General features: G+C 44.7%; 2 protein-coding genes across 5 annotated transcripts; one reads left to right on the forward strand and one right to left on the reverse strand.

Moving 5' to 3' along the window:
* Window positions 1–3,073: 3,073 nt before the first annotated feature.
* On the reverse strand, window positions 3,074–4,981 carry LOC147246079 (homeodomain-interacting protein kinase 2-like). Its single transcript, XM_086183438.1, has 8 exons — window positions 4,925–4,981; window positions 4,634–4,819; window positions 4,038–4,219; window positions 3,828–3,951; window positions 3,547–3,669; window positions 3,392–3,442; window positions 3,171–3,308; window positions 3,074–3,079 (listed from the first exon to the last, which is right to left on the reverse strand). The coding sequence occupies exons 1-8, from the start codon at window positions 4,979–4,981 to the stop codon at window positions 3,074–3,076; spliced, it is 867 nt and encodes a 288-aa protein (XP_086039564.1).
* Window positions 4,982–8,862: 3,881 nt separating this feature from the next.
* Window positions 8,863–11,307, forward strand: LOC147246080 (uncharacterized). Of its 4 annotated transcripts, none has more exons than XM_086182372.1 (2): window positions 8,863–10,202; window positions 10,281–11,307. In XM_086182372.1, exons 1-2 carry the CDS (start codon window positions 8,916–8,918, stop codon window positions 10,704–10,706), a joined length of 1,713 nt encoding a protein of 570 aa, XP_086038498.1. In that variant the 5' UTR covers window positions 8,863–8,915; the 3' UTR covers window positions 10,707–11,307. The 4 variants fall into 4 exon arrangements, with proteins under 4 accessions (XP_086038498.1, XP_086038497.1, XP_086038495.1 ...); XM_086182371.1 differs by having other exon boundaries at window positions 8,863–9,798; window positions 9,877–11,305; XM_086182369.1 differs by having other exon boundaries at window positions 8,863–9,486; window positions 9,526–11,305.

Here is an 11,307-nt window from a genome sequence, read left to right on the forward strand (position 1 = left end):
CCACAAAGCCTTTAAAAATATGTTTTTATTTATTTATTTTGGCTTGAGTGTAATTTAAGCATCATAACTAGTACAATAATATAGCAACATGCTACTGCAAAAACAAACAAAGAACCTACCATTGAGAAACGTGTACTTGAAGCCTGTCTGGTTGTTGTTGTTGTTCTTCCTCCTCCTCCTCCTCCTCCTCCTCCTCCTCCTCCTCCTCCGATTCTGGCTCGAACATATACGGCTGGATCCGCGAATGGACCGTGGCTACTTGGTATCTTATCTTACGAATGTTGTTGTATGATATGGAATGTTGTCAATTGACAGTAGCGGTCACAGTTAGCACCGGCGACAGTTAGCCGAGAGAGTGGGAGTCCTTTCTTTTCAATGACAGTGAGGGCAGCCAATCACCAGGTAGTGGTTAAATGAGGTTGCCACATAAACCACGGCAACCGATCGCAGTAAACTCATGCACTTGCGAAAATAATAAGGTTGCCAGATGAGGTCAGAAACGACCACAATAGGGACAAACGACGCAGTCTAAACCCAACATGGTAACATAGCGCTTTCAGAGAGCCTTTTAGGAAGCTTCTGAGCCATTACAGACCCAACCATTTTTTGTGGGGTGACATATCACACCACAGAACAAGAATTAATACCCCGTCCAACCTCTCTATGGCACCTTTAATAGTCCACATCTAATTTTCATATTCTTTTGAGTTAATTTAGTGGTTGTGTTCATTTTGATTCAGTTTTTCTGAGTGACTCCTCTACAAGTAGAATTGGAGTGAATAAACTGACGTGGTCGGGGGACAGACACAGTCTCTATGGGGTTGTGGGTGGGTAAGTGCCCTAACGGACGCGCAGAGACGCGTGTAAGACGGCAGCTCTGCTTTCTGGTCTGAACTCTGGGTTGTGGGGGTTTTGGTTCCGTTATAAACTGGGTCATATTTCTGGAAATGAGAGCAGCTCCGTCCAACGTGGGATGGATGCCGTCTCTCCGAATCAGACCAGGTCGCCCCCAGAAAGTTTTCCAATTATCTATGAAGCCCACTTGGTTTGCTGGACGCCACCTCAACAGCCAGCGGTTGAACGACGACAAACGGCTAAACATGTCGTCGCTGGTCCCCTCAGACAGGGGTCCAGAGGCACGACAGAGTCCGACATCGTCTTCGCAAATGAACACAGAACCTATTCGAGACATGAATTGGTGGTTGGTCACTGACAGCAGGCTTCTGTTCAGGACAATGTTTCCTTCGGACAGTCACCCAGCCGCCCTGGTTTCCCGGCCGCTCGGGGCTAAGCTAAAGCAGTCCACACCAGCTAACAGCTGCAGCAGCTGTAGCGGCCAATTGTTTGGATCTAATTGTTAAGCTAACTGTTAAGCCTCTACTCCAACGCGACAAACAAACTACATTTAACGCACTTATCTGTTCCACCAAAGGAGGCAGAGGAGTGACTGAACATGTGGCACACTGAGCAGGAGAGAGGAGAGCGAGAAGGAGAAGCCATCACATGCTTAGAGTTGAGCTGCTCGTGGCGTTCTAGTTCTCCTTTTTTTCTTGTATTAATTTGAGTCTTTTCCTACCACAAGTCTACGAAGCTGAGAGCAAAGAACCAAGTGGAACCACGTCCATGTCAAGGACAGATATCACTAAATGTAGGTGTCACACATCCCTTCATGACCATTGAAACAGAGAGTAAAGAGTGGAAGTGACATCACCTTTCAGGAAATGGCCAATCAATCAGCAAGACACCGCAGGGAATCGAACCCCGTCCCAGTAAACCAGGAGTACCATTACCAGTGCCTTTTTGCTTTTTGATGCTACATGAAAGGGAAAGCAAAACCTGCATGAGCAACAGCATATGAGAGCCAGCATTGCATTTTGTGGCATCCTGACTACAATGAGCTTTGAAAGCCCGATTCACACTGGACCAGTAGAACCAGGAGACCTCAGGTGTTGGAGAAACCTCGGTGTCTTGATGGGCGCAGAAAAGAAACGTCTGTGTTACACCGCCTGACTTTACCCCCCCCAAAAAAACGCAGTAGAGACCAAAGTGACAAATACTGATCTATTTCTCCTCCAAAACAGGAGAGGAAGAAATGGATCAGTAAAGTGGAATGTTGGTCTGAGCACAAAGTACAGCAGGACCTCTCCTGTACAGAGTGAGACTGGCAGCATAATTTACATTCAAACCACTAAAATACCGACGGCTACCAGACTACAATTATTATACGACGTCGACGAGTGGCAAAATATGGTGGGATTAAAATTCCAAATGATTAAAAGTATCATAAACCGATAAAACTGGTAATAATGATCACACTGGTTATACTGGTTCCATGGAATAGAGCTGAATCCTGCAAAGACTGCAGGTCACGTTCTGTAACTGAGCCAATTCATGTTCTACTTCTAAATGCTGTTGTGATGCAGGAAACGAAACCACATGAGAGAAAATGATTCCCTCCCTCTTACCTTCCCTCTCCCTGAGCTGGTAGGAGAGGATGATGCAGGAAAAGTGCGTCCATGCTTCACTAAACACAAAGGGTTTTTCACTCTGAAATGATAAGAACAGATGCTAATGCTAAGCTAATTAGCATGACCTATTTAGCCTACAATCAAACATGACAACAGCTTTACGGTCAATAGTGTCATTTAAATTTAACCACTGACAAAAGTCAAAAACAGGGAAGTTAAAATGATGTGTTTTCTTTGCCTCACATTCATTCTCAAAACATAAAACCATAGATAGACTAATCCAGTTTGCTGATTCTGCCCTGAATGGACTTGAAAATTTGACACAAAAGTATTTTAACAATATAATGCCGTAAAATAACTCTTCTTCATCCAACAAAAGCATCTTTCAAACTAAAATGTTAAGTCAAGATGGACAAAAGTTTTTATTCTATTGCTAGCAAAAGACATTTCTTTTAAATCAAGTGCTAAGCTGCATGCTAATGCTAGGCTAAACATCTTAGCCAGTTGACCCCAGGATGAAAGGTGAAAGCGGCTGAACTCACCTGGATAGACCAGGAGTCCTCCTCACCGTTGCCTGAGTGGAAGCCATTTGGTCCAAGCAGGATTCAAGCCTGAAAGACAACAGTCCAACACCTTCACATCAGCACTGATGAACACGAACCAATCAAAGTGGTGCGCTGGGCTGCTGGTGATGGGGCCTACTTGGTGGCTTCCTGTTAGAAATGGATGCTGGAGGATTTGGTCCGGCGTGATGCGGCGTTCAGGATCCACCTCCAGCATCTGACTGAGCAGGTCCAGGAAGTCTGCCAGGTCATCCAGGTCCTGGCCCTCCAAGAACATCTGTGTGGCAACAGAATAAAACTTAAAGGTTAGGAACTCAGAGACGGTTGTGTTGTATGTTCTCGTGCTCTGGTGCAGCCCACCATAACCAGATCCATCAGGGTCCTCATGGGGTCAGGAACCTCCACGTGTGGCTACAGAAAAGACATTTTTCAGTTAGCACATGAGAGCTAAATGCAGGCTGACGGACTGAAGGACCTCATGGAGGGATGAAGTCCTTCTCAGTTGCTGGAATTACCTTTGCTGTCCACTGCTTGAAGACTCCTTCCTCACCCTGGGCATAAAAATAGTAGAGGGTGTAGAGGCCGAGGTGGAGGACGCTGTCGGGTGGCTGCCCCGCTGTCCTCAGGATGTACTCCATCTGAAGGAAGGACACAATGAGAGCACCAGGTTTACCTCCATTTGTTGCTTTACACAAAAGAATACTTGAAATAAGTGACCCATCTCTCGCTCACTACTCCTCTTTACATCACCATTGCTTGTTGTGAATTTCCAAGTGTAGCACTGCACCATACTGACCATTTCAGCCTCACTGTGCCCAGGGAAGAGTGGGATCCCAGTCAGCAGCTCTGCAGCAATGCACCCCAGAGACCACACATCGATGGCCTCGTTAAACGGGGCTCCAAGGAGGATCTCAGGAGCTCTGACGAGAGGAAGAGAACCACAACATGACTCCTGTTCTCACCACTGACAGAAGAAAATGGAGGTTCCAGTGTCTCTGTTACTAACCTGTACCACAACGTCTGCAGCTCCGCTCCGATGTGGCTCGCTGAGACCTGAAACGCCAACCCAAAGTCAATGAGCTTGACTTTGAGCGGCTGCCTGACATGGTCCACCATCATGATGTTCTCTGGTTTCATGTCGGCATGGACGATTCTCTGGCTCCGCAGAAAAAGGAGCGCCGTTGCGAGCTGAAACCATAAAAAATAGAAACCTTTAAGTCAGCTTCACTGCAGTGGAACGTCATCAACATGTGATGGAGGATCGTTTTTACACAGTGGAAAATGTAACATTGTGTATTTAAAACATATTTTGGCAGTTGACAACGAAGCCTGGCGTGATTGTAGTTTTTAATGAGAGAATACAAATGAAGTGATGCAGGACCACCCAACACCTGCAGTTTCACACTGCAAATAATGACTGAGTCAACTTTAGCATCTACTTCCATTGATTAGAATCCACCAATTTATCCTCTCCCTGATGGAACCACTTGGCTTCATACTCAGCAAAATACACCTGAACATTTAGTTCTTAAAATGAAAACTTTTAGTCTTCTATTTTCCCACTTTAGTTGGTAAGTTCAGCTAAAAACTGTGGAAACACACCTGATGGAGGATGGGGCTGATCTCTCTGAGTGAGAGAGCCCGGCGCCGCCCCAGGAATTCAAAGAGGCTGATGTCCAGTCTCTCAAACTCCATGCAGAACGCTCCCTCGTTGATGAACGACCCGTTCCATCCAACAATGTTGAAATTATTGCCGTTGTTGCTCATCAATAATCTCAGCATCTTCTCCTGTTAAAGGTATGAGAGAGAGAGAGGGAAAACAACCTGTATTGGAATGTGGTGGATTTTCAGAGCCATGGAAGTTAAATACTGTTCAAAGAAACTTGTGTTCACCTCCTCTTTTGCCGCCAGGATGTTCTGTTTGTCCCGGATCCGTTTTATCGCGACCATTTTGTCTGTGTCGCTCCTCCAACATTCGGCGACTTCCCCAAAAGCGCCAGCCCCCAAGATTTTCTCCACAGTGTACACAGAGGATTCAGTAAAAATGATATCCCCCAGTCTGAAACCAGGGTTCAGTTCTCCCATGATGGAATATTCTGTTGAGAAAAAAGAGAAAATATAACATTCGAGTCTTTATAAATCCCTGAAATGTTCATTTCTGGATCGTCTCTCTGACTTTTCACTTTGAAGCAGCAGACGTACAACAAAGTCTTGACCGTCAGAAAGCCATGTCACTGAAAGTCCTGTGTCAGGGTCAGTCAATCAACACTTGCTTCAACCTTAAAAACCTCCAATGCAGGAACAACATGGTGGTTGTGTCAGCAAGTGGGACTGTCAGTGACCTTGACTTTTGACGTCAAACATAAACAGACCTCCAGACAGACTGACTGAAGTATTCACGTGTTTTTACACCAACAAAACCTCAAAGCAGGACAATGTTACATTGAAAATGGTCTGTCAGATAATTGTTGATGAAATTAAAGTGAATTATTCAGAGAAAAACCGAGAAAAAAAGCATCAGTCGGTTGCTAGCCGAGCGGCATGCTAATGCTAACAAAGCGCGCTAACGAGGAGTGCTAGCTAAATTAACAAACACACAAATAAAAATAATACACTCATATGAAGATAAAAACTGTGTTGGTACTATTGATACACCCAGATTCATGTCAGAAATGATACCACAGTATGTTTCTTGACATGCAGTTTTCCCATTTCTTGAATTTTAAAATGCAGATACATTTGATAATGACACAAACCCACAGCAGGAATAAAACACAGATCTGCGACAATTTTTTTTCAAAAGTTCACAATTCAAGTTCTCAACTTCAAAGCTACAGTTTTTAATGAAATTAAAGTAAATTATTCACAGCCAACGTGGTAAGAGAGACCGGTAGCTTGCTAGCAGTGAGGCTTGCTAACGCTAGCGGACATGCTAGTGGGGGTGCTGCTAAACCAACAATCTATTTCCCCCCCCTGAAGAAAACCCATCAGACAGTTTACTACTAGATGTTGAAGATTTACTGAACTCACCAAATGACAGCTGCTGGTAGAAGGTGTTGTGTTGATGTCTCAAGTGTTTAATGAAGCTGATTCTTGACCAAGAGACAGCAGGTTGCTGTCTGGAGTCCAGGAACCAACTAACTGATCAAGTGACTGGACGGCTTTATGCTGTCAATCACAATGACGTCACCCCTTAATATCTTTGATGTTGTGCAGCAATGGAAATTCAAATAATAGCTTCCTGTAATTTGAAAAAAGCCTCATCACCAACACACCAATTAGTTATTTTTCAATTCAAATTGAACAAATATTATAATAAAAGAAGATAAACTTTCTTCATCCTGGACTCTGGAAATTCTGTTGTTACAGCAGCATTGGGGAGAAAAAAGACAGACAAAAGTGCAACATCAATCAATCTTTAATGAGATAAATCGAAAAGTTAAAACATCTGTATTTCAAAATGTATAAAAATAAAAAATAAGCAGCATAAGTATGTACACAACTGTTTTTCAGATGTTACATATAAATATAATACAATCTAATTCTTGTATGTAACAAAAGTATTCCCACACTCTGTCCAACCTCAACAGTATCTTGACGCTTCAGTCCTAGACCTTCTTCAGGCTACCAGTTCTTGTGAATGGAAATCTGCCTGAGAGCAACGACTACAAGCCAGCAACCAATCACATCACTCTCATGTAGATGAGCCCAACAAGCTACTGGAGACATTCAGAGACAATAAAAAACAAACCATACAACAGAGTCCTATTAGTTCAAATCTAACTTTCCCAGTTCAAATCTAACTTTCCCAGTTCAAATCTAAAAGAAGGAAAAGTCAATAAATTTTAACATCTTGGACGTTTCAACCCAGGCCTAAAAAGATTTGATGGAGTGCAGTTCTTCCTGTATGAATGGACACAAATCAGTCGGTCGCATTAATAAATGAACCTAACATGCAGACATTCATACGTATCCAGGACTGACAGGGGCCGGATAAAGACTCACTCAGAGAAGAGGAACAATCCAAAAAATTCATTTACACACTGGGAAAAATACAAATACACACATAGACGTATATACAAAGAGGTTATTTCGAGGGCAGCACGGTGGAGCAGTGGTCAGCACTGTGGCCCCCCCAGCAAGAAGGTTCTAGGTTGGAGCCCCGGCTGGAGCACAGGATCTTTATGGGTGGAGTCTGCATGTTCTCCCTGTTCCTGCGTGAGTTGTCTCTGGTACTCCAGCTTCCTCCACAGTCCAAAGACATCAAGAGGGGACCAGGTTAATCCAGACTCTAAACTGACCATAGGCGTGGCTTACAGTAAACCAGGAGTACCATTACCAGTGCCTTGTTGCTTTTTGATGCATCGGTGAAGATGCTATTACAACATCAGTCGCGATATTTGATGACATTATCCATCAACTTATGAAGTTATTGGGTTTTATGTGTGCAGGGTTGTGAGATGTAAAGTCCAGTTTGCTCACCCTGACTTCATCCCCTTTGTGTGCTTGTGTGCTTTACTGGATGACACGGCTCAACGGGACTCATTGAGGAGGGCTACATTTTGAGGAAGATGGTCAGTCATATATTCTATATAAAAACTAGCTAACTGTGTATACAGTCGTGTAAACTAGCTCGACCTCCATGTGCTCCTCCGTGGCTGCTTTAGTAATCATAAACTATTGATGTCATACGTGATTACATATCAGAGGGATCAAACCACTACTTATACAGCAGTGACAAAAGGACACTGTCCTCCAGAATGAAAGGCGTCAGTTAATATATATATATATACACATACATACACGCATATATATGTTTGTATTTCAGTTGATTGTTTGTATTAATATACATATATATACAGTATATTGTTCTCAAGTGCATTTTGCGATGGTCTGAGAAGACGCTCGGTTTCTTTTCTGGTGACGCACTGGAGACGGGACAAGGATGATGAGTGGACCATCGGACCGTCTGACAATTTACTAGTTTTGTTCCTTGAGAAGACCTCCTGCAGGTTGGAGCCCAGCCCAGGGAGAATCAGGACTGTTAAAACTTACAGATAGAACTGAATTACAGGCCTCATTAGCTTCACATAGAAGGGGGAAAAGGGGAATATTACTAGAATATTTACAAAAAATTGTTAAATTCAGAGGCGGAGCAGCCTGGAGGGACACTTAATTTGAAGCATCAGACTGCACCAATACTTCAGAGCAGATGTGTGTCTCTGGTATTGTGGTTTAACTGTCGAATTCCTCACCGACTGATTGAAAGGTCTAAACGAATATCTTTAGGCTCAAGAACATCCCATCATTAATTATAAAGACAGAACGATTAGATGGAATGAAGGCATCAGGTAACTGGTTTGTCTACATTTCTGTGACTGTGTTTTGTGTTGTCATTGGTTACTGAGAAACTGTGATTGACAGACAATGACAACCTATGATTTATTGATGCCCAAGGGTCAGGAACAGGAAGGTTTTCTTCTCCCTGCTTCTTTCCATCATTGGCTATTTAAACTCCTTGAAGCTGTACACGTTTCCTGAATTGTGTTCATTGCTTCATTAAAAAAATAAAAAGGAAAAAAAAATGGGACAGGCAAAAAAGGTGTGAACAACAAACAACAATAACATTTGAGGTTTGTGTGTGTGTGTGTGTGTGTGTGTGTGTGTGTGTGTGTGTGTGTGTGTGTGTGTGTGTGTGTGTGTGTGTGTGTGTGTGTGATGCAGACAAAATTCTGAGCTCTCAGAATTTTGACTGCTCTCAGTGTTCAAGTCAGAATGATGAATTAAACCCTCTTTGTCTCTGACAGTATAAATAAATCTGCCAGCTTGGTCACATAAAGATATTTTCAGAACAACAGTCGTGAACACATTTATCTGATAACTGATGATGGAGTACCAGCAGACAGAACTTGTCATTGATCCCCACGCCATCTACCTGACTGGATTTCCCGAGCACGTGGTGGAAAATGAAATTTGGGACTACTTTGAGACATTTGGACGCGTGAATGCCGTTCGACACAAACGAGGCTACAGAGGATACGCAATTGTGCACTTCGATAAGGATGTCCCCATTCAGCCAATCCTTGAAACACGTATCTTTTACGGGGACTACAAGCTGAAACTGGCCCGTGCCAGGAAAATTAGACGCTGTGGAGGCCAATTCTTTCAGAGGGGCAAGGCCCGTGCCTTTACTAGATACTTCCCTCTGATGAGACGCATCCCCCAGCGTCACATGGATAGATGGTGGAGGAAGAATGACGACTTTCCCGAGCATGAGGGGAGACAGGACATCTACGGACGCATCCCTGGTTATGATGGGGACATGCTGACAGATGAGCGTAGCTCCCACCACCATGCTGATGAGGCAGCCAATGAAGTTCCCCACCACAACCAAGCTAATGAGGCAGCCGATGAAGGTCCCCACCACCACCAGGCTGAAGAGGCAGTCGATGAAGGTCCCCACCACCACCAAGTTGATGAGGCAGTCGATGAAGGTCCCCACCACCACCAAGTTGATGAGGCAGCCGATGAAGGTCCCCACCACCACCAGGTTGACGAGGCAGCCGATGAAGGTGCCTCCAACCAGCAAGTTGATGAGGCAACCGTTGAAGGTGGCTCTCACCAGCAGGTTAACGAGGCAGCCTACGAGGGCGCCCCCCAGATCCAGGGGGGGCAGGCAACGTATGATAGTTCCCTCAACCACCAGGTGAGTGAGCCAAAAAACGAAAGGCTCATCCACCACCAGGTTGACAAGTCAACCTATGAAGGTGCCCCCCACCACCAGGTTGATGAAGCAACCACTGAGGGCATCCCATACTTCCAGGGGGCCCATGCAACTTATGAAGGTGCCCCCCACCACCTGGTTGATGAAGCAACCATTGAAGGCATCCCATACTTCCAGGGGGCCCAAGCAACTTATGAAGGGGCCCCCCATCACCTGGTTGACAAGGCAACCATTAAAGGCATCCCATACTTCCAGGGGGCCCATGCAACTTTTGAAGGGGCCCCCCACCACCTGGTTGACGAGGCAACCTTTGACGCTGTCCCCCACGATCAAGTTCAAGAGGCAACTGATGAAGGCCCCCTCCACCACCAGGTCGACAAGGAAACCATTGAAGGCACACCACACTTCCAGGGGGCCCATGCAACTCATGAAGGTGTCCCCCATCACCTGGTTGATGAAGCAACCTTTGATGGTGCCCCTCACTTCCAGGGGGCCCATGCAACTCATGAACGTGTCCCCCATCACCTGGTTGATGGAGCAACCATTGAAGGCATCCCATACTTCCAGGGGGCCTATGCAACCCATGAAATGGACCCCCATTACCAGTGGGGCAAGGGAACCTTCAACAATGCTCCCCACCACCAGGGGGGCCAGGCATACTACCAAGGCAACCTGCATCACCAGGGAGGACAACCGTCTCACCTCCCATATGATCAGCAGTACCCCCACTACAGAGGAGTCATGATGCCTCCCATCCTGCCTCCTTACCCACTACCCTACCTCTACTGCGGCGGACTCATGCTACCACAGATGCCAGTCCTCTTTGCTCCTGTTCTGTGGACCTACCAGCTTTGGTCAGGTCCCAAATGGCCACCAGGGACCAGATATTCAGATGAAGGCTTCAACTCCAGCCTGTGGCAGGGACCAGACCCCAACATGTTCCCTCTATGACTGTCAGAGCAGCAAGAGTCAGCTTTGAAACATTTTGAGCATATTTTATCATATTTATTCTATAAATGAAGTTTATATAAATATGTTTTTATGTATATACATATCAATATATGCATTTACATATAATTATGTATATATACATGTATATACCTATATCTCTACATATAGAGATATAGGTATATAACTCTATATGTAGATGATATCAGTGTATTTTGACATTAAAAAAGATACAGATAACCTTGATATGACGTGTGTGGTCACAGACAAACCACGAAGTTGTGAAACATCAATCAGAACTTCTGTGCAGGACAAAAAACAGGGATAAAATGAACATGGGTGCAAAGAATCCTGGGAAATTATTTCCTTCCAAAAGACCAAAGAGACGTGTCAGGTGGGACACCACAGATGCACCACAGAGGCTGTTTGCAAATCTCATTTTTTACTGTGACACTGACCAGGAGTGAAAGGATACGGATACGATCGCATTCATATTGATTTAAGGTTTCAGACTTTCCATCACATCCACATCAAAACACAGCAAGATGAAGAAAGGTAGGTTTGCTGTGTTCATCTCAGGGTCCATCTTCTGTTTTCTAATTCA

This window comes from Aulostomus chinensis, chromosome 17 (genome assembly GCF_037954235.1).
Source record: "Aulostomus chinensis isolate RoL2024-O1b breed Wild chromosome 17, RoL_Achi_v1.0, whole genome shotgun sequence".
Taxonomy (NCBI): domain Eukaryota; kingdom Metazoa; phylum Chordata; class Actinopteri; order Syngnathiformes; family Aulostomidae; genus Aulostomus; species Aulostomus chinensis.